Raw genomic sequence first — 24651 nt, 5'->3', positions numbered from 1 at the left:
AAAAAAGTATGAAAACTAACAAAACTAAGCATGAAACTAAACCTACTTTTACCCAAACTTTAAAGTTTTGCCAAAATCATCAAAAACTCTACTGAAGCCCTAAAACTGCCCATAGATTTCAAGTGTGAAGTTGCAGGGTTACTAAATACAGCCAGTAATTTTTTTTTTTTTGAGACATTATTGTTATTTCTTGAATCAATGCAATGTAAAATCCTTTAATTTTGTGTAAACCCACCGAAGTTAGAGCAGTCAAGATTACTATTATTTTATTTCTTAACTTCTTTACATTTGGGCACTCTATGAAATTGCAGTTCCCATTTATTTAATTTAAGTGTCTCACTTGGATCAGATAGTTCCACTTTTATTGCTTTTGGTTTGGATTGCTTTGTTCTGCTTTGTTCTGCTTATTAGATAAAGCCTTCAAATCACAACTTACATATCACAGTTAATTTCCCTTTATATGTCTGTAGAAGTCTCAACTTTACTTGACTATTCCTGGTCTTCTACTGAAATGTTTGAGTCTCCTTACTGAAGGAGATTAGACAAAATAATGTTCTTTAGTTTCTGACTAGTTAATTTTGTGATGTTACAGTACAATAAAACCAGAGTTTGTTTCTACTGCATATACAACTTGTTAGTTTCTACTGTTGCTTATATTTAACTTTCACATGGGAAGAAAAGCATTTTTAGGTTGGAAAACAGGATAGCAATATTTCTAAAGTGATTTTCACATTTATTCTTTTTTCTGAAAGAGGTTGGATTTTGTATTTAATATTTTTATTTTTATTGTAGGGATACGTTCCTCTTTTTGTAAATGCAACTGCAGGCACAACAGTATATGGAGCCTTTGATCCAATACAAGAGATTGCAGATATATGTGAAAAATATAACCTCTGGCTCCATGTAGATGTAAGTAACTAAGTGAAATGCTATTCAGGCAAAAGACGATTTTTGTTTACATATGTTTTGTCTTGAATTAAAGTTTATTTTTATTTATTACTAGATCCTGAGTAAACTAAAACATGGCAGGGGGGTTGGAACTAGATGATTTTAAGGTCCTTTCCAACCCTAACTATTCTATGATTCTATGATTCTATGTTAGGCTTTTCCAAAACATTAAGTCTTCTCTTGTTTCTCTCTCTTACAGGCTGCCTGGGGAGGTGGACTCTTAATGTCCCGAAAGCATCGTCATAAATTAAATGGAATAGAAAGGTACTACATGATGCTTATTTGTATTACTGTTATTAAAGTACTTTCGTAAGATAAATGGCACTTCACAATTTCATCAAAGATGAATTTGCTGCATTAAGGAGTTTAAATACTAAATTAGACAAAAGCAAGACAGGCAGGGAAGGTTCACACTAGGAAGACTGAAACAATACTACAGAAGAAAACAGTGACATACAGAGGACTGAAAGGTAAGTTTTCAGCAGATTTGAAGGAGGACAAGGATATAACTTGGCGAAAAAGAAGGGAGATTGTTCTATAAATAACTTTGAAAGGGCCATAAGTCTAGGATTGAGTGAAGGAGAATTTGAGGAAAAAGTATGAGAGCTAGACAGTGTCTGAAATGTAGGGCTTTGAGGATAATAGTGAGAAATGAGGAATCCAGAGAAGGTGTTTGAATGTGAATACCTGTGATAGGAACTCATGACATGGTGGGAATTTGTAGAGATTCTCCCCTGAAAGATGTTTGCAGTTGTTTCCAGAAAATAGAGTATATGTTCTGTTTAAAAATGTGTGTTCTGTAAATGAGAGTTTATATATATGTATATATATATATATGCTTGCTTTTGTATTGCTTGTATATACACACACACACAAAAACATACATATTTATACAACAGTGTAACACATGATAGAGACTGAATTAGCAGCAATTTTTAGGCAAATTACTGTACCTATGAGGCTGGAAAGGACTATGATAGCACAGAACTGGTACAGTTCTACTGTGCCAGTCAGAGGACTGAGGGAACCTACAGAGATGCCAGGAAGAGTCACAGATACTCACTGTGTTGCAGGGCACAGGGCCCTATGAATTGGTGCCAAGTAGGGATTCCTGCCACAGAACAAGCAGGAAGCTCTTGTTGAGGCCAGCGTGAAATCTGCAGAAAAGAGTGCATGTCTGCCCCCAGGCAAGTAACCCAGTTTACCAAGATGCCCCCTGAGACTTGAAGTCAGCCTAAATAATTAATTGAACCAAATTTAAAAAGGCAAAGCATTTGTATTGGAAGTGATAGCAGAGTGTGAGTGTGACCGTTCTCCCTTGCCCCAGGCCTTATAATTCAGGCTCAGGAGGAGTCCCATGTGTAGTCTCTGGCACAGTTGTTCCCATATCCAATGATGACAAGGCTGTAAACTGTAGAAGTGTTTATAACCTCATGGGTGTGTTTCTCTAGATTTCCTCTGAAACCACTCTATCATAAAAGACTGCCTGTCTGAATAACAATCAGAGAAGCAATGAAGAACCAGAAGCATAAGATCTTTCCTATCATTGCAGGTGCCAGCTTCCAGGGAAGCAAAAAAAAAGATCTGAAACAAGCTCTGCCCATGTACTTGCACACAGTAACACCGAATTGCTTCCTCAAGTCAACTGTGCTGAATGTGGGCATGTTTAAAGGTGTAAAATTAGAGCAGTGAGCATTGCTTTTCCTTAGGGAAAATAAACTTCCTTAGTGATGGGCATCTCATGTAGTAAGTGAAAAACAAGCACAAGATGAACAATAATGTACACAAGGAATGGTAGGAAAACCATCCCTTCTGTTGCAGGGACACAGTGTGGCAGGAGTACTTTGAATCATAGAAACCTCTGCCAGTCCAATTTGTTAGTCACTCATGTTATGGCAACATGTCTAATATGAGGTCAGCATGGCAATTTCCTTAAGGTACACAGGTTTGGTGGTAGTAGTTAGGCACACCTCTTTTGACCTGAGGTCAATCCAGAAGTGCTAATTAAGGCCATCATCTTAAGCAAATACAAAAAGCAGCAGGCCATGAAATGCGATATTATTTCCTTCCTAGGCAGCTGTACTGATCTTCAGACATGGAAAGGGGCCCACCTGTACTGCATAATTGCCTGTCACAGGGCTCAGCTGGGTCTGCTGCCTACACTCAGGCCGAATTTGGCCTGCCCAGAGACGTGGGTGTCTGTACAAGCAGAGTGCCACAGTGCAGAGCGTGGATGGTCTGTGGTAGATAGCCTCTGGCTGGCTGTGCAGAGTAGAGAGTGACCTTTTAATGTTAAAATAAACCTAATGCTCCTTGCCAAAACGACTTGAATTGTCTTTGTTTGGAACCCTGAAAGTGAAATAAATGCACGAAACTGGAAACAGTGCTCTCAAAAGGAGATGAGCTGTTACATAAATTCCTGTTTCTTCACTACTATATTTTACTTATTAGTTAAATTTTTAAAAAGATAATTGCCTCCTAAGTCTGAGCTATGTACCTGCTGCATTGCCCGGCCTAAGGAGGTTTTAGAGGGATGGTGAACTCACCAGGTATAGCATAGACTGTGCTGTTCTTTTGGCTGAGGGGTGCTGCAGCCTGACCTAGCTCAGACAGAGACTGGAATCGTAGCTGGAATGTATGGAATTAGTGGTCCTCGGACATGGGTGAAGGAGTCACTGTGTTGCTCAAAAGAGAGTAACTGTGGTTGTGTCTGTGTCTTCTGAGAGCAGGATGTAGAAGAGGAAGAAGTGCCTTTGAATTTTCTTTCAACCACATTGTAAGAACACATGCATAGTCTGTGAAATATGATTATACATCTTCCTTTTCTGGAACACAAAGTGAATCAAAAGGACATTTGGTAATTAATTACTTAGGCTGAAGAAGTCGACGAATGTGCAATGTTGGCACATTTATTTTAGCATCATCATTAAACTGTCTAGGACATTATGTTAAAAATACAGACTATCTCATCTGTTTGCCTAGTAAATTAAGTGATCTTATGCATCTACTGTGTTTAGAAAGATTTAAGCTTTACATACAGAATGGTAGGATCGTGATGTAAAGTTTTATAGCCTTTTAACAGTCCCTGGGTTGACAAGCTAGTACAGAAAAGGCCTCTTGTGGCTCTAACTGGGAAAGCGAATAGGGATAAGTGTCTTTTCCTTTGCTTTCTACTTTCCCAGCAGCTTATCAGTAAAGAGCTGTGTTCTCCAAAAATTCATATTATTACCTTAATTTTCTGACACGATCCTCCCCCAGTCAGTACCTTAAATTGATATAACCTGTCAAACTGGTTTTGTTAATTTTATTAGTGCTATTTCTAGAAGTGAAGTCTTCAGGGAATGAAGTCTAATCAGTCTGACACTAATTAACTGGTATTAGTAATAATATAAACTAATCAGAAGTCTGACATTTCAGCAGTAATGCATGAAAAGATCCTTTCCTGGACAGTATAGCTGGGAAGTAAGACACCTGAGATAGTAATAATCTCCATAGTGAAACCATCTTGGTCAAAACTCCATATATTTCCAGCTGACAGCAGAAAACAGAGATGATTGCTTCAGGTTTAGTTTCTGTTTTCCAGAACCATCTGAATGTGTAATTTTTTTGCAGAGCCAACTCAGTTACTTGGAATCCACACAAGATGATGGGAGTGTTGTTACAATGTTCTGCCATTCTTGTCCGGGAGAAGGTCTGCCTTATGTTTAATAATTAAGCAGTTAAAAATAAAATTAAAAAGTAAATATCAAGCCCTACTTTATAAGAGGGATGTGCAAAATCCATTGATTTTCAAACCTTATTTTGGAAGGAATAATTGTGTGGATTTGCATTGTTTAGGAAGTGTTTTATTTCTGTTTTGATTTGATGGGTATTTGGTTTTTGTAAGTTTGTTTTTTTTTTAAGCTGTATTAGATCTTCACTTGTCAATTTATTTTTCATATTCTAATGCACTAGAGCCATGCTACTATACTTCATCTGAGCATCTGCTCTGTTGTTTCTATGATATACTGAACATAGACCCTTGGTATTAGTAATTAGTCACAGTCTAAACTGCTTGAATAAAAACCAACTGTTTTTATCATAGTTTTTGAAAGTTTCTCAATTCAAGTCTTAATTCTTTTAGGTAATATGTATTTTCCTTAGATGATAAAAAATCATATCATCTATGGACAAGACTAATTCTAGTGTCTACTAATTTCTGTCATGTTAATTACTACTAGAAGAGGTTAGTCAAAATGGTCCCTGTGCATAGGGATGAAGCAGTTGAGAGTTCCAGCCCTAGATCTGCCATTGCTCTTCCAGATGACCCATCTCTGAACTGAAGGCATTTATTTCCCTTTATAAAATACTTTTGACATCTATTGGAGATAAACACTAGCCGTTATTTAGTGCCACACATGCTTATTGTGCTCAGTATTGCAGGATTTTGGCAAAAGTTTTTATCGTCTGTATGAGAACTTTGATAGGTGTTTTTGTATTTATAGATAAACCGGTGTCTTTGAGCTTCCAAGAATGACTAACAAACTATAGAGGAGATGCAAACCATTTTAGAAATGTCTCATGTTTAAGACTTCTGTGTAACATATAGGAATTTGTTCCTTTGTGTTTCCTTCAGAGATATTTACCAGTAGTCTGTAGATTTCTATTGGTCTGTGGACCATGTTTATTTGTAAGTAAAAAATGTCTGGTTTAGGTAATTTGTATTTATATTTATCACTAATTTTAAGTGTCGTAAAGCTGGGCAATATATAAAGTTGAAGCCTTCACTTTCTTTTTTTAAAAAATTAATTTTCTGTACCTGACTCCTGCACAAGAGACCATAGCTTTATTCTAGTGTGTAATTCAACTCATCAAAAATTTAAGTGTTAAAAACATAGCCTTACAAAGTGACATGGACAAGGTATCAAAAGCTAAGAAACCGTATTAATCTGAGAATGTTTTTCCAGGTGTGGGTGCGTAAAACCAGATGATTACTCAGGGACAATTCTTCTGTATATATTCAAAATACAATTATCATATATTACTAATGATTACAGTTTCATAGGCACATATGCCATCTAAGTCATATAAGTATCTGTTTTTCATTATAGGGTATACTTCAAGGCTGCAATCAAATGTGTGCAGGCTATCTCTTCCAGCCAGACAAACAGTATGATGTAGCCTATGACACTGGAGATAAGGCAATACAGTGTGGTCGACATGTGGACATTTTCAAATTTTGGTTGATGTGGAAGGCAAAGGTAAATAATAAAAGTTTGTTTCAAAAATCTGAAATGCATTTAATTTATAAGTCTCATTTAACCACACTTTTTTTTCAAGATAAGTGCCTTTGTAATTACGATCTCTAAATGCACAGGTATATGAGTATTAAGTCAGCAAAGAGCCATTTTATTGTGGAACAATGTTAGCCATCGATAAATTCAGCTGGAAATAAGGAGAAAGACTTAAGACACTACATGAGTCCTGTAGTAAACCCAGTGAACCAAAACAGTTGTTTGTTGTGATTCTGTACACTCTTATCTGAATTTTCTGACAGATTGCTTGTAGTAGCAGCAGAGTAGACTTGATGGTTTACAAGGGTCCTTTGAGCATCACATTTCAACCCCTAGATTTTATAAACAACTTTGAAGACAAAGCTTGTTTTTTAAGAAGCTTTGCCCAACAGATGATTTAACAGTTGATTCCCTGGTACTACTGTGGAGTGCCTGGATGGCTGAATTTTAGTGTGGACTTGCATACAGGTTTACATGTTCACAAGATGAACGTCCAGGTAGTCAAGAAAACACATTTAATATTTATTACTTTATCTGCAGTCATCTTACTACTATTCTTCTTGCTCCTCTGCTGACAAAATGGGAATTCAATTGGGTAACCTGTCCACAGACTAATCTTTTTTTATAAAACTGAGATTAAATGTAAGGTCAAAATGTACAATCATAATATAGTTTTTACTTTGGGTGAGATTTAGACAGCAATAGTAAATAACCTGTGATGATAAAAGTTATTGTCATGCAGATTTGTTTACTATTGAAGACTGAGGAAAGAAAGTTACAGAACTTAAGATGTACAGTTACTTCTAAGCAGATTCTAGACACGTCCTTCTTTATTTTAAAAAGTACTTCAGAAAAAGAAACATAACATGTCAGCACAAAATACTTGTAACAATTATTTTAGTTATCAGCATAGGTTTGATTACCAGACTAAGTACATTTCAGTTCAGACTCAGCTCTTCCTCCAAAGTAAATCACTTTGGTACCATAATCCAGTCATGTGAAACTGCTTATGACACGCTAGAATAGGACTGTGACTGACAACTTTGAAGTGTGTTGCTTATTTACCAGGTACTGACTACAGACTCATTCAAAGCATGGACTGAATGTTTTTCGGATTCCCAGCTGAACAAATTTTGTTAAAACTAGCATGCGGACTCTACCTCTGCTGTTACATTCACAGTTAAACTGACCTCACTAAAAAAATAGGACACTAAAAAAAAACCAGAACACTTCACAATAAATTAAAAAAATACAGTGGAAACCATAATGGATATGGGTCATATTTAAAATTCAGAAGTAAGATATTTGTGGATGTGATTATATAAAAATAATACGGATTAAAGTTGATCTGTATACCTAGAATTTAAATTTATCTGGTAATTAGTTAGTTTTGATTTCTGCTTGGTCTTGAGACAAATTAAGATTTCTTGGACCTGAGTTCTCTGATGTATTAGATAAAAGCTGGTTCTAGCAGATTGCATGATTATATTACAAAAATGTTAGGAAAATACAATATTAGAAGCTGTGGACATTTTTCCTTCAGCATTAGCTGTCGTGAGTGATCATACTCTCGTCCTCTTAGTAGAAATGTACAGCTTAGGTCCAGAGGTATTCCTGTGACTTTACCTTCCATCATTTTATTCAGTACAAAGAACTTACCCCACATATGCAGCAATTTAGGAGTGTACTTGTCTTTCTTATTTCTTCATTCACATGCAAAAAAAACCACCCCAAAACAACAAAACCCACAAGCTGTTTTTTGATTGTTTTTTTTTCTATTTTATTTATTCTCAACATTCATCTACTTTTCCTGAGATCATGATCTTTCAAAACAAAAACCAAATCAGATATGACAAAAGACCAGTGGGTAGGCAAATGACTTTTGGCAAACATATTGCAGGCTTGTGATTGCTGACGTTTTTAAATGCAAATTTCTTACACTGTTCAAAGGAAATGAATGATTTTTCAGCTCTTACCCTTTCAACTGAGTTACCATTCCATGTTCCTAGTCTTCCAGCAAGAGCTGAATAACTTAATATTCATAATATTCTTTGAAACTGGGGAAACCAAGAGCTTCAAATAATCTATCAAGAATATCAAACCCCCTTTTTATTATCATATTAAATCCTCTTAAAACAAGACCAAAACCAAACAGTGATTACAGTTAGCCTCATTTAGCCACTTTTGTAGTGTTGATTAACTTTACTTTTTAATTGTGAGGAACAATAATGCCAAATATTTTTTTGACAGTAAACACTTTAGAGTGAAGCCTATCTGAAAAGGTAAATGCATTGGAGTAGGAAAAATGATCACATAGCTAATACTTTCTTTTTAAACCAGGGTACTGTAGGATTTGAAAATCAGATCAACAAATGCCTGGAGCTGGCAGAATATCTCTACACTAAAATCAAAAACAGAGAAGAATTTGAGATGGTTTTTGAAGGGGAGGTAAGTTTTCTTTAACCTGTGCTAGGAAACAAATCTATACGGAACTTTGAAAACAGTCTTCACGCTTTTCACAGTTCTTCAAGCCAACTATACAAAACTGATTTTATTTTCCAAAGAACTACATGACTAGTGGCATCTGGGCAGTTTTCTGGCTGAATGCATGTGGGTTTGTATTGTAAGTGTCAGATTTATCTCATCCTTTTCTGCAGAAAACTTCTCAGTTTAGGCCATGAAGACTACCTCAATATAAGCTTCTCACACTGAGATTCCCCATTATAACATACATAACTGTGAATGAGCTATATTGCTGTATGTTCTGTTGGTAGTGCCACTGCAGTTGATTGATAGAATAACAAATATACTTTGTCTCCACTTACTAAGAAAAGGAAGATTGTGTTGCCCTTGTTGTGATCCTGGAAACCAATTCCTCATAAAACTGCACGAAGGTGGAAAGCATTTGCACTGTATTAACACCCTAAAATATCATAAGTGAGACAATGTATAGGGAATTCAAGACAGCAGATGAAACCAGAATTACTATAATCCATTTGTTTTTGTTTTAACATACAGAACTAGGAAAGATAATAGTATATTTTGTCTTTCACACTGTGCTAAAATATGCTACTGACTAACCTTTAATGTGTGATTGAGGTGTATTATTTTGATTATTGATGTATGTATTGCGTTCTTTTTGCAGCCAGAGCATACAAATGTATGTTTTTGGTATATTCCACCAAGTCTCAGGGGCATGCCAGACTGTGATGAGAGAAGAGAAAAATTACACAGGGTATGTGGTTTTTGTTAAATGCAAAAAATGTGGTCTATTTCAACCCAGAGTATTCTGCTTTTAAAAATTACGTATCTTTGTGTTGACAGCTGTTCCAAATTCTGGAACATCAGTTTTCTGATTGCTAGTCCTGACCTTGATATTCATTCGCCTTTGTCTCTTATTTATACCGAGCCTGAAGTCATGTTTGTTCTATCGAACTAGATACAGAGCATATCCAGTTAATGTTTTATTATCACTTCTGTGCTCCCAAGTGTTACAGATCTTTAAAAAGCAGGTAGGCACAAAGACATCCCAGTCCTGTTTGAATAGGAGAGCATACCAGCAAGAGAAAGGGAAGGGTAATTATTTGAAAATGCTGGGACAGGTAAAGGACATGGAAACCAGTCAGTCTTTCTCAGGTCTTTATTTGTATTATAAATGTGCTTGGTTAGTCATGCATTAATGCATTCCAATGAAAATTAATAACCTTTGGAGAACTTTGGGATAAACTTATTTGCAGTAATGATTAGAGGGAAGTGAAGATATCATAGAGGCAGAACCAGGAAAAATACTTAGGTCTGGAGGGAAGTGAAATACATTAATTTTGTAGTGGCATTTTAGACAGACAAAAATGGAATGAAATACACTCAGGAGGCAAAAGAATGATTTTAGTTGTTAAAGTGAGTTGCAATTTTTTTCATGTTTGGGAAGGAAGAAGAATAGATAAACTTGGGAGGTGTTGTAAAGGATTTTATGTCTACATCACAGTGGGGAAAGACCACAGAAGAGTATAAAATATCCTGGGTCAACCCAATGACATGTTAGATAAAGAAATTGCCAAAAAAGAGAGAAATTAGGAAGATAGATAAGACTGGTAAGAAGGATGAAATGTTTGACATGACCCTATTCAACATTAGATGACATTATAAAGCATCCTACAAAACAGTAAAAAAGCCAGACATTTGCCCGTGGCTGACAGAGAGCAGGAGAAAGAAGATCTGAATGGAAAAACTGAGCTCATTCAATACCAAATTTTAAGACTGTCAGAACATTATTCCTTGAAAATTAAAGTGAGAAAGTGAGATTGCGGTCAATGCACAGTACTGCAAAACTACAGCGAGGTTTCCATGTCTTATGCTAACAGAAAATATTCTTTATAACTTAAGATCTTACTGAAAAATTTCCATCTTTATTGTGTCCCCTTCCTCTGAGAAAATGGAAAACATTGTTACCCTCACAAAGGAGGTCCAGGAGTAGGTGTTCATAAAAAGAAAACATTTCTTCATGACAAAATCTTCAGTACAAAGAAATGACATGTACGTTTGATATATAAAATTGTTACGTAGTGAATGCTCTAGGAAGTTATTATTCTATTAATCAAAAAGATTGATGTTATCATTGTCAATTTTGCTTTAAATATCCAATCCTACATATTTAGGTTTTAAAGCTTTTTCTGTTACAAATCTTTCTATAGGAACTAGTGTCTTTATGAGAAGTCCATTTATTTTTTCCAACCTAAGCAATGATATGACATAAAAAGAAAGAATTTTTTTTTTAAATTACTCTTCTCTCTCTCTCTCTCTCTTTCTCTCTTAAATCATAAAGGTGGCACCAAAAATCAAAGCACTGATGATGGAGTCAGGTACTACGATGGTTGGATATCAGCCTCAGGGTGATAAAGTCAACTTCTTCCGAATGGTCATCTCAAACCCAGCAGCAACTAAGTCTGACATTGACTTCCTCATTGAAGAAATAGAGAGATTGGGGCAGGAGCTGTAGTACATTGATTGAATTGTTTATTTCTCTAATTCACTGTTTTCCAGTACTAGCTAATTTTTAAACCCAGTTCTGCAGAACATGTTTTAAGGAAATTCTCTTTCTGTAAGTTCCAGTCTCCTAAGGCATCCTTAAACAAAACAACTGTAGGATACTGAAACATATATGTATTGGTAGATCATATTACTGAGGGAAAATGTATTATCTTGAAGTTGAAATATGATTGACTCTTATGTTGGTCTTGTTTATTGTAGTCAGCAGGAAATTAAAGAGTACTAAAATAGCAAATTAAGAGCTCTGCACAGTATATATGTACAGTATAAATAAATATATATATAATTATATATATATATACATACATATATATATAAAATGGGTATAAACTTAGATCTAAGCCACAGCATGTTTTCCACTTTAAGAGAATTAACTTTTCCTTCAACAACTAATGATGTGGATGATGTGCTACAGCCTTTTCTGCCGGCTAAAATTAGACATATATGAACGTTTCTAAAATGTAGATTCTTAGGAGCTAAAGAAAATGTATAACAGTATCAAATCTTGTTGTTGGTGCTTCTCTTAAATACAAAACAGCAGTCTCTAACAGCACCTCTGAGTATAATAGTTGTATTTCCCCTTTAGTGTCACATCAGGGGATAATAGTAGCAGAGTCATTGTAACAGGTATATTATTGCTGTATTTTTAGAGGTTAATTTGTGTAGATTGTGTATATTATTGTTAAATGACTTTGTGTAAAAGGATTTAAATGTAATAGTTTTGCAGCAAGATAACTGTTGAATTGTAGGTATATGAAATATTTGCTTATTTATATGCAGAGATTTACCATGCTGAAGAGTTGTCTTGTATTTTCTTCCATTTGTAATGTATCCTATTTATATATTATTGAAGTTCTAAATAATGTTTATGGTATTTTAGTGTCTTTGTGAGCCAAAGAAAAAAAAGACAAAAAATTAGTTGATACTTTAATTTAAATCCTAGTGCCCTTAAAGTAATAACTTATAGATAATTTTACTGAATATAAGGAATTCTAACACTGTGTATAGATTGTCAAATGATGAAATCCTTTTAATCTATTAGAATTTTCAGTTTTATTTATTGTAATGTCAGACTGTTTGTTCAGTGTTCTGAATGCTTTTCTAGTGAATAATTGTTACTAACCAAGGCCCCTGTTTTTGATTTTAATTTCAGGACTAATCTCTAAATTCTGTGGGAGTTTTAAGCAGCATCATTCTTTTAGTGAAATGGAATTCACTATGTGTTTGGAGCTTATAAAATAAATAAACCCAAAAGTAATCTCGAAATCTTTAAATATAGCTGGCTTGTTACAACAATTTCAACTGGCTAGACTTTTCAAAGTATATGCACCAGTTTCATCTGCAGCTTGTTCAGTTTTAATCATTAGATAATCAATGCTAACAAATGGAAAACTCTATACTGGAAACAGAGTAGTGGAACAAAATGAAGATTCAATAATCCTCTGTCTACTGAGTTATTGTCATGGTGATTAATGGAATATGCTAATTTCAGAAAATTTTCATGCAGGATTCTATGGCTATCTCCTATGTAAGTCAGTAATAATTTGCTCCCCTTCCACCAAATCAGTAATAACATTAAATTATTTTTGAAAGAGTCAATGAAATGCAGTAATGCTATGCAGTTTTTACAGCTTCTGTGGCCCCCTTCAGTCCTGTTGAATGGCAGCTAGAGTGAGGAGAGTTTTTGCTCCTGTAGGTCCCACTGGTTGCCTTCTGAGGATGCTGTCTCACATCTTTGGCTGCTTCAGAGCAGGGAGAAGGAAGAAGCTGTCGTGGTAGCTACCATATCATATAGAACAGCCTTCCCAGCTTTTCACAGGGGGTATTGCTTATCCCTCTTCCATAACTTTCTGCTTTTTGAGTACAGAGAGAAGTTTGTGTTAAAGAGGAAGTACATGTTACATTCTGATTTACAGGCTTCTGCCTGATTTCTGGTCTCTGTCAGTTTTATTTTACTCAAAGGGCAGCTACAAAAAAATAAAAGATTTTCTTCTTCAAGAGAAACCATATGAAATAGTATAATCAATGCAAAGATGCACAACTGCTGACCTAGCTTCACTAGGGGATTTTACATCTGCCACACAAGCAGCATCATGCTCACTGTGATTTTTTCAACCAGTTCTAAGGTGGGAATTTCTGACTTCCTCGACATCTATAGTAGAGATATTTCAGCAACTGTATTACTAAAGATTCCAACTTACCCTTAATCCTCTAGCCTGAATACTTTAACATCATGGACCTTGTACCCAGCTCATCATTTCAATATTCTAATAGTATTTTATTGTATTTGAAATATTGTAGCTCCTTATAGCATGTATTTCCTTATAAACTAAGTGAAGAGAATAATCCTCATGTAACTGATCTGAACTAGGAAATACCATAATATGGCTTATTGGCATTCATACAGCAATCCTTGGACAGTCCTGAGATGTAGTCAGGAATAGATATAGGTCTCTTCAGCACATGTACAGTATTTTGCTTCCTAAAATTTCCACTTCTTCATTTAATAGAGTATCTTGTGTTTTGGAAGTCAAAAGCATAAGAGGTTTTACCTATTTCCATTGTTGGTTTACAATTAGGTGGGAATAATGGAGCTCTTCCTGCCTGTTTCAGAAGTGAGACAGGTAACGCAGAGGTGTTTTCTCTGAAGACAGGGTAGTTAGATTTATTTCCCTGCCCTCTACATTTGATCTTGCCTTTCTGCAGTGATGTGTCTTGACACAGATGACACACAAAATTAGGTTTTTGCAAAGCTTTTAATTCTAATTACAGGCTCTGGAGTGTTTCCCTATTACACGTACCATGTTCCACAGGCACCGGGCTCCTATTAATTTCTGACTTGGTTAGCTGATTTTAACAGAGCAGTTATGGTCATCAATGATGATAAAACTCATCTGTGTTTTCTTTTCAGTAGGCAATTTTCATCTGGTATGTAACATCTCATACGTTACAGCTTCTCAGACAAAGCTTACCAGGAATTTGCCTGCTTTTTAATCCATACACTGTGAGAGATCAGTAAGTATGCATGTACAGTGGTGTTGACTAATTCAAAGCATTGCAATTCCAGGTGAGTAACTTTATTTCTGAGGTTTAAAATATACTCTAAGGTAGCAATTTTTCTTTTAAAATCACATGAACAATCACTGTAATTTTTTGGGGGTGAGTTCACATCAAACAAACAATAGGCAAGATCTTAGCAGTGCTTCTTAACTGATGTAACCTATTTGGAAAAGACTGACCACTGGATAAAAATCAACAGCAGCTGTTGGTTTTGAATGAGAAAAAATTCTGATTGTATAATTAAAGGTACATTTCAGGAAGATAGATAATACCAGTCATGGCAGACAGACAGAACCAGAGGCCTTGGGAATAATGCAGGATTTTAAAATCATCTTGACTTAGTTCATAAACTGTTTTTTGAATGGTGAAAAATATGAAGAGATTTTTTAAATGGAATCTCTGTTTTGTGGTTTAAGAAATGTTGAAGTTATAAAGAAGATATGCAATGCAGTTTAAATTTTTCAATAAAAGTTGATCTTAAAACTGTCTAATTTGTCTCATATAATTTTTGCAAGCTCTTTTGTTTCCCTAAGAATATGAGACAAAAGCCATACCACATTATCACTCACATTAAAAACAGTAAGGTGAACATTAAGGCTGTTGTTTAGTTTTAATTGTGAATTGAATGTAAGCTTGTGCCAACACAGGCTGAGGAAGAGCTGCATGCTCTGAACCTTGACTGGTTTGAATAGGGTTGTCCAGACATTAGTACTGCCTAGAAATACTAAAAAATAGAGAATCTAAAAATCTTTTTGTGTGGTGTTTTGTGTGGTTTCTGAAATCATCATCCAGCTTTTGCAGAGGACCAGAGAAAGTAAACAGGAATTTTGGAGTGGGTAAAAAGTAGAAGATCAAGCCTTTGTGGTAAAAGCTCTGCTATTAATTCTGTGGATATATTCATAAAACTTATTTCTTGTAATGCAGGTCTTACTCCGAAGAAGACTTGAATATATGCTCACTTTGCATACTTTTGATCTCAGTGTTTGTTTATTAAGCACATTTAAACCTGCACACATTTAGAACTAGGATATTTTTATGCAATGAAAAATCTACTTGACTGAAAAAGATCTTTTCTGTATGTAAAAAAACTGCTGGACAGAAACAGGCATAAAGGTATTTTGTACCATGTTGTTACAACACTTCTGTGCTTGTCTTGCTCAGAAGTAATACAGAGATGACAAGAAGAGCCCTCAGGGTCATATGAGAATACCTGGTGAAATCAGTAGTACGGGATACTGGGTGCCTGATTGCAAAACCATTTCAAGGCTGCATATCAAAAAACCTGTGACTATTCTTAGTCAGTTAGAGCTGGCTTTCTTTTTCCAGCCAGTTTTGTGTTATGTGTTACAGTGCACAGTCTTTTATGGTAAAAATGTTTTCTTGAAACAGAAATAAATGAGAAATTGGAAGCTTTATTTTGTGAGTAAAGTAAAAATGTTTTCCAAGACTAATTTTGGAAAAAAAAAATCACAAGTGAAGACTAATTTTGTTACCACGGAAGTCAAGAGGGAAGCTGTTGCCAATTGCTTGAATCAGTGTTTCCCATTCTCGGAAATGGAAGACCATTTCCTAATAAAAAAACAGAATGAGACCCTAAGTCTAAAGTAGGAAAAAATACTGGAATTCTTATATTCTCTAAGAAAAAGGCTATGTGTAATGCTGTAACACCAAACAAATTCAATGCCTTTTATATAGAAACACAGATGTTTTAAAATACACTAGAAACTGAGCATAAAGTTGTTGAAATGTAAAATTTAAAAGAATGTGATAACTTCAAGGGAATACTTTTTTTTCCTAATTCTACTTGAATGAAGCATAATAATGACAAAATACAAATCTTTCACTTTTTACTTCTGTGGCAAAATTTTTGGCACATGAATAGGTCTTTATCTATCTATGCATGATATATACTTGATATGTATCATGTAAAGCATAAAAAAGGTGATTAAAAATTTTGGATTTCAGACCATAGTTTGAGGTAATTTGGCATTCCCTTATGGGAATTAAAATATTTTTAATTTGTGGGGTTTTTTTTGCATACCAAATATATTGAAAAATAATACATTTTGAATTCATAAAAGTATTAAATGATTTTTTATGATCTAGATAAATTCTGATCAATTACTGCTTTTTGAATTATCCATAGAACTGTCATTTATTTTAACAGCATGTAATAAATTGAATTCTGATTGCTTTTAGGGTAGGATGAGCATCCTTCAAATAGGGTGAGTTTTCTTAAGAACAGGTTTCTTTGCAAGCAAAAGAATTCTATGCAGCAAACCAGGCATTAGGGAAATACATACTGCAAAGAAACTAAGTCCATTAGTGTAGCATGAAAATTCCATAATGTAAGGCACTAAAAATTATGGGAGATGATTGCATCATGTGTGAGCATTAAGGAGTGCTCAACTTCATGCAGACTCTTCAATGTTAGGACCACAATGAGACTCTGTAGTTATGTACAGCTCACAGTGGTCAACAGAGTTAGGTCTGCCTGAATTTCTTCTTTAGTGTCCTATAATTTGCAAATTGTAAAAGTTATGTTTGGGGTGATGACACATAAATCAGGAGTACTACTCACTCAAGAGCTGCAAGTAAGCTGAAGAGGAAATGAGAAGACACAAGCATTGACTGAAAGTAAATTTTAAAATCAAGGATGGCTGTACAGTATCGAAGGATCAGAATTCTGCACAAAGCAGAATAAAATTATGGTTAGAGTAAAAGATAAGGTGCATACACAGCTTTTAAGTTGACCTGATAAAGAAAGAAAAGAAATAAATCCTTTTCTCTGGTGTTTAGGTAATCTGCTCAGCATTGGAATGTAATTATTTCAGGCTGGATAAGCATATTTATTGTGTGCATTTGTGAGTGTGTTTATATTTCTTGACATAAAACACAAGGACACATGCATGTACATAAATGAAACCTTGCATCATGTTGACTGTTTTATGTAGGACTCTTCAGGACATCTGGAAGATTCTTGAAGTATAACATTATCAAGCATATCATTAAGGAATCATTATCATTGGTTTCCCTTTGAAAGTATGTGTGTGTGTGTTGTGTGTGTACATGAAGGGTTCAATCTCTACCATGAAAACTTCTTATGTTATATAACTTTTAACAGGATACCGGTCTAGTTCATCTGAAAACAGTTGGTTTGAGGCAGGAATGACTGTGTGAAAACGTTTGCCCTTGTTTTATGTGGAAAGGTGTTGTGCCACGACAACACAAATATGCGAGACCATAGCAGGTGATAGGAAATGGAAAAAACTGAAGCTTAACATTTCAAGAAATCAAAAAAACTGTAATTACAAGCAAAATCAACAAATGTAAGTACCATTTCTTTAACTTAGATTTACAGAAGCCTATCATCCTTGACCACACTGTAAGCTTATTTGAAGCCATATCTGCTTGGTGTGACATCAGCAAGAGTTTGGATGATGCTGGTGTATAAAGCAAGCACACTGGCCTTCAAAAAAACCCAAACAAATATGAATGCTAACTTTAAATTGGACAGGTAAAAATGTCTCTGAAAAGCAAATTGAGAAAGCTATGTTTTTCACTCAGTGTCATGTTGGTCACTGCTTTTTATGTCTTCTGAAGATAGCATGTATTATAAATTACATTAATGTAATAAGGCAATGTATTACCTTATTAATTTATAATAATTAATTTATAACAATGCAATGTATTGCCTTATTAATTAGAACTTTCCATGGGCTCCAAAAAAGGTCATTAATCTCAATTAAGCTTCTTCCTTTACTTTTGGGAAGGATGACTGCCGGGTAAGGCTGACATTTGTAGTTGTGGACATAGGGCCAGACTGACCATTAGATTGTACGTGATGAACTCTTTATTTACATCACTTTTAACTTTCTATGGTTCCTTGTTGCATTGTCTACCTCTTTCAGCTAGTTCACTCTGCTGCCACATACACAGCATTGGCAATTACTAAACAGAGTAGAATGACTCTTGATTATCTCAAGGAGTACAGCTTCCCTGGGCAGTGGGGTGAGATCTCTACATGCTGAGTTTGACAATGCTGTACCAAAGAACCATAATTGTTTTGATTACAGCAGGATTTCCTATTTGTGGAGAAAAAGCCTTTCACTAATTCATTGTAACTATGACTTTTAATAACTCATGGTTTTAATTTGCTGGTAGGTATGGAGCTGCAGTAATTTGGTACATTCACTTATTTAGGTCACACTTTTTAAAACATATTACTTGTACCTGATTATGGTATGTTTCAGGGTTATTATATTTCTTTATACTGTTTTGCATCCTCATGGCTCTTCAATTATTCTACATATTTTTCAAGAAGAGTAGGGTTTTTTTCGCACTACCGAAGAACCAGGGTTAGTTTCCCTGCTGTAAATACTTCATATCAGTGAGTAGTTTTTATTTTTACTCAGTCCTTGTGAAACATAATTATTCTGCAGCTCTATCTTGCAGTATAATGGAATGTGTATTCTCTTGTTTTCCCAAGGATATGAGGCCTATCTTTTTGCAAGATATGATAAGTCACAGATTACTAATTTGTGACCTGGCTTGCTAGCAGTGAGAATTGTAATTGCCATCAGACAGCTCTCTCTGCCTTCTTAAGTGAGTACATACAGAATGATTGCAGCATTAGAGCTAGCATTTCAGTTGAAAGAAAACCCAACTAGATTTCTTCCTGTTCAATAGACCAACATTACTTTAAAAAGAGCTCCTAGGCCAGTAATTGCCACAATTTGCCTTCCCCAAAAGCCTCATTTTAGTTGTGTGAGGCTTTTTTTCTCCTAGAAATTCTGTGACTAATGTGAATAATTATGCTTAGCTATTGTAGAACAGCTTCAGAACTCATGTTGATTTTCTATATATAATACTGCTATAATTGTACAATTACTGCCATACTGGAAGCAGTCCAGAGGTTGAATGGAGTTTCTCAGGGGACTTTGAAGACTCCTTCATTTACTCTGCAGCTCAGTCCAGAGCTGTTTCCATTCAGCTGGCAAAGTGGTCAAAAGAAGAAACTAAAACCACTGGATTACACTATAGAAACTTGGTTGGATACTCAGAAGAAATAATTTATAACAAGAATGCCTGTTCCCTTCTCATCTTTTACCAAAACCAATTAATTAAAACAGCTTCAAGAAATACACGGCATTTACTTCTCTTCTAGGCTACCAAACCAGTATTTTACACCTGTCTTCGAATGGAAGAGTAGGTTGAAAGATTGTCCTGACACAAGGGAACAAAACTGATCTAGACAACCTGACTTGGGTTCTCAGATACAAATGAAAGGGGGAAGAGATAAAATGTCTGGTGGTGGTACACAGGGCTAATTTCAAAACAGTAAAGCTGCCCAACAGGCCAAAAGGAAATGTACAACACTCTTCAGGCTGAATAATTTACAGAGTCATAAAATACAGGAAGAAATACTTTGATAACAGAATCAACCCTAAGTTGCATATAGCTTTAAATAGATACCAGTTTACATTATGTTGTGTTGTAGGAATACATATGACACTGAAGTGTATGTGGGTATCTACCTGTCCTTTACTGCTTATTTATATAATTTTAACTGCACAAGATTTTTCCAGCAGTAATATTTTTCATTACACCCATAGGTACTAGAAGCATTTTTTGCCTTCTACATCACTCAGCAAAGTGTGCAAAGGGGAACTGTGTAGAGAGGTAAAGCTTTCTTCTATCCACTTTGTTTACTTACATTGGCTATCTTAAATCAGGTTAGTTTTCTAATAGTGTTTGTGTCTATCAAATTATGTGCTGGTTTCTTAGGCTAAATAACACAAGTTTCATTACTGAAATAATTTGAAATGGTAAAGGGTAAAGCAAAACAATGGAAAACACACTGTAGAGAAGAAAACTGTTGCAATGACTTGTAGAAGCAAATAATGTGAGCATTATTTAATAATGTAGCATTATTTATTATAATACCTAGATAATTCTATCTCTATTTGCTTTGAGTCTGATGTGATCTCTCAAATGCAGATTCAACAATCTGGGCAGCTTTCCAGTTACAACAAGAAATACCAACGACTTAGAAAAATGGAAGCCTGTTTCCCTATTACACTATAAATTCAGCCTTTTATGCCTACTTGTGAACAGGAGGTGGGATCTGGTAGGTTCTTGTCCACCAAAACCAAGTAACACTCACATTCTTACTTTTTTTAATTTTCTTTTTTTTAAAATAAATAAACCAATTACTGTTTGAAAAGCTTTTATGTAGCATGTTATGCAGAATCTTCTCATGGAGGACTGTGTTAACATACACATATACACATCTGTGTAAGACCCAGTATCTTGATCAGTTATTCTATAAGGAGCAAAGAAAACAATATAAAATAATAGATCCAAACCATGTACATATAAAAACATATAAAATGTTAGATTTTAGCCATCATTTACTTTCCACTGTTATACATGACACACTATAAATAACTTTTAAACTACCTAGTAAATTGAAGATCTTTATCATGTAATTCATAGTTATCCATGCTTTATAAGCCACATTGTAATTGCATCTAGTATGAGTCTGCATTATTGGTAGGTCTCTGGACTCAGTAATCATTTAGAAGATGCAGCTGTTGAATTGCTTTTAGCTGGTTCAGTAATTGTCGTAATTGTTTTGCAGTTGACTGTAATTTCTGGGATTTAGCGGGATTGGTACTTAAAAAAACCCAACAACGAAACAGGAAACTATCAACAAATTACATCCCTAATGTACACAGTTACATTGGAATCTGTTGATGGCTCTCTAGCAGATTAAGACCTAACAGTGTAAATAAGGAGGTAGTTTAGAATCTAAAATAAAAACTTCACCCTGATGTAATTCTATTGAATTTTAGTGAAAATACACAAAGGAAAACAAGGGCGAAACTTAATGTACTAAAGCCAGGTATACTGCTCTGTTTCTGCAACGAATGTGGCTATGGTAGATGAAATACACAAGTTTGGAGAATGAGGCCAGGATGACCACAGGAGATACTCTGCATCCCTTCCATCATCCTGCACCTGGGTTTCCAGCTATGACTTCAGGTTTGTATTTCATGGCTGAGCATCCAGTAACTTTAACCTGTCAAACATTGCTGCTGTGGTACAGCTGCACAGAATGGGGTAATAATGGTTGGCACCATGTTTCCTCTGTGAATTAACTGGTTATCTTGTGCAAGCCACCTACTCAAACGGGGCCTCCCATCCCAAAAGCATGTCCAAATTGCTTTTGAATATCTCTAAGGATAAGAATGAGAATTAATCTGATCTCTGGTGTCTCCTATTTTTCTTTTGTATGTGATAGAGAAGCCTTAGCACACACCTGGAAGTGGGAGTAAATTATTCCACCTGGAGCTGTGAGGAAAACCTGGTTAGTAAAGTCTTAAATAGAAATCTACAAAAAAACCCAACCCAAAACAACGACAACAACAAGCCCAAACAAGCAGAGATGCAGTAGAAAGGGAGGAGCCAAAATGAGTTATTCCCATCCCCTACCAGATATCAGAAAAGTCAAATTTCAAGATTGACTTCTATTAATGATTTGTCTATTTGACCTGAATGATATTAATAATGTGAATAACAATATAAAATGTGTTGGAAATATCTCATCAATGATAAACAACTATATTGTGTATTTTGATGGGTGTTAACCCTTAGAAAACTCCTACACTGAGTCAGGAGGCTCCCTAGCAACAGAGAAAATATTAAAGGAGTGGGGAGATGGGGTCCTCTGTGGCAGGTGTGGAATATTGCATGAATGACTGGTGTTGACTAAGGCACTCTTTTAGATTTGTGTTGCTGTATTTAAAGTTGTTGGGCTTTGAACTGTTTGTTCAACAGTTTTGCTAACGCTTTACACTAAACACTTTGCATCTCATAACTTTTTAATGGCGCTAGAAATTAATTTGTACTTTTCTAACTGTGTGGGGTTTTCTAAACTGTTACCCATATTACAGCAACTATTTTAAAAGGTCTCTGATAGCACTGCTTCTCATTATAATGGTTAGGTCAACAAATTGTGTATGAAAATACCCAGCAAACAACTGCAACAAATCAGAACCACTTTTCCAAGGTGTCTGTATAGCTTTGCATTTTGGCTGTATTTTGCACTGATCAGATTTTGAAACTGCTGCTTTCAAGCTGCCATTTTCCCAGCTAAGCCTCTACATAGGGGACATTTTGAAGCCTGAGGACAAGGCAGTTGCCAGTTGTACCAGGGAGGGTGCAAAGAAAAAACTGAAATGAGGTAGAAAACCCCCTACAAATCTTACATTGTATATTTTAACAGCCAATAAATGGCTTACGTAAAATGGAGATTTCTAATAGAAGTAGTCCCACTGCCTTTGATATTTTAATATGAGATAATACAACTCTAAAACTGAGTGCAGCCCTCAGTCAGTAGAGTTTTGTGTTTCCCACTGGGCTTTCTGTAGTCTAAAGAGAAGCAGTAGTAGAAGAGAAGGCAATTGGAAGGAAGAGAAGGGGAAGAAAACTGTGACCACAGGCATATGAGTGAGGACAGAGCTCACATGGAGACCTAGATCTGAGAATTACTCCCATCTGGGTCTGTGACTCACTCCCATCTGGGTCTGTGACTCCTTCAGCTCCTGCTGGGTCCGGGCCTTAGCCTGCAATTTGTGACTCTTGCAGCACGCTTTGTACCTTTTCTAAGCAGTTCTGTGGCTTCCATTGAAACCAGTGGGTAAACTGGCTGCAGCAATTTCCTCTGTGATTCTGTTTGTTAGACTTCTATGGTGACTGCATTTTTGACTCTTCATGCTTACATAAGTAGGAAAAATCCCAAATAATCTCCTGTATTAAATTTTCTTCAGCCATTTAACTCTATCATTGATGTTGCTTTGCACAAATTTACTTAGCAGCTTTTCAGTCCCTGTTCTAGCACTGTCTGGGCAGCATCCATGTTTGTGATGGGATTTAATGACCATGTGGAACATCCCTTAGTTCACTGGGTCTGACACTGTATGAAGCCAAGACACTCAAAGAAATACAGCTGGTAGGTGGTGCTTGTCTTCCTGAAAAAGAAGATAAAACATCTTCCAGAAACATTTTTGAAAGTCCTGAATGCTCTATTCATCAGTTCTCACACATGGCAAAATGTTATCCGTACAAACAGGAAGGAAGAGGCCCTTTCATGGTTAAGATTTGATCACTGTTATGACTGGCACCACACTCTTCATGATGTGTAATAACCTAAAAGCTAGTCCCTTCATTCAGAGAGATATTCTGGTCCTTGCAGGACTCAAGCCCCTCAGCTCTAATAGTGATCTGCCCAGAACAGCAAGAGGAGAGCCAGTGACAGCAGGAATTAAGAGGCAGCTTCAGTAAGTGGCTGGGTCTTTTCGGCTGGTACACTACACTAAATCACCAATCCTGTCGATTATGCTGATACCTGCAAATCTCATCTCAAAATAAATAAAACATATTCCAGCACATCCCAGTGGGATGCACCTGGGTCCACCAGCTCCTAAGTTGCAAACTTTGTGCTTGCTGATGAAAACATTCTGGCAGGTGGCATTAGTGAGGACCAATGAATCATCTTGTCAGCTGCACGGAAAAGCATTATTGTTCTGTGTCATTTGGCTTTCAGCGTGGTGATTTCAGATGGCAAACTGCTCAGTTGATTCTTAAACCCAACATAGGGGTGGCATCCTCTGCTGCTGCTTTCAGGATGCTGTAGAAAGTAGAAAGAGCTCCATCTGCCTGCGCTGAAGTGGAAAACCATGTGAAATAGCCGCTTATCCAGGGACAGTGCATCCTGTCATGACCTGTACTTTAATTTAGTTTAACTTCTCTAGGTAGCTGCAGAAGTAACCTCTGACACATTTTCTCTTTCTAAAACTCCCTGGGCTCTGCTAATTCATCCAGAAAGTCCTTGGCAGCATTTCCTCTTTGGAAATGGTTCCAAGAGCACTCAACCAGCCAGTGAAGGAAGGATTAACCTCTGCTAAAGACTTTAGCTCCTCTCATTAGCATATGTGAAAGGACAAAATGTTATTCTGGGGGGAGAAAGGTAGGGTACTGCATTGGGATAACATTGCTTTATGGCCAGGCTCATAGAATCTGATTATATCCCAAGCTTTGTCTCTCTCCTTAACCACATTTGTTCTCTTCAATGACAGCTCACTAACAGAAAGATCCTCTGGCTTCAGCAAACCCTACCTACAGCATAATGCTATCAAGTAGCATTCTTACTAGGATTTTAAGGTGGTTATTTGAGGATTCGCAGAGTAGAGGATTGACTGCCATTCCCTGGGCTTAGGTTAGGTTATGTTACATGTTATCAAGTGTTTTTTAATGCATT

The 24651-nt window shown here is 35.9% G+C and overlaps 1 protein-coding gene across 1 annotated transcript in view; it reads left to right on the top strand.

Annotated features, from left to right (window-relative positions):
- GAD1 (glutamate decarboxylase 1) overlaps positions 1-11472 on the top strand; it is a 29290-nt gene extending 17818 nt beyond the window's left edge. Inside the window, exons 10-16 of the mRNA XM_005152616.3 lie at positions 793-909; positions 1148-1212; positions 4561-4639; positions 6039-6188; positions 8562-8669; positions 9367-9456; positions 11044-11472. Coding sequence (XP_005152673.1) covers positions 793-909; positions 1148-1212; positions 4561-4639; positions 6039-6188; positions 8562-8669; positions 9367-9456; positions 11044-11217 — 783 coding nt within the window. The 3' untranslated portion in view covers positions 11218-11472. The remainder of the gene's footprint in view (positions 1-792; positions 910-1147; positions 1213-4560; positions 4640-6038; positions 6189-8561; positions 8670-9366; positions 9457-11043) is intronic.
- Positions 11473-24651: the final 13179 nt, after the last annotated feature.

This window comes from Melopsittacus undulatus, chromosome 8, assembly GCF_012275295.1.
Source record: "Melopsittacus undulatus isolate bMelUnd1 chromosome 8, bMelUnd1.mat.Z, whole genome shotgun sequence".
In the NCBI taxonomy this organism is placed as follows: Eukaryota; Metazoa; Chordata; class Aves; order Psittaciformes; family Psittaculidae; genus Melopsittacus; species Melopsittacus undulatus.
This window is presented reverse-complemented; position numbering and strand designations above follow the sequence as displayed.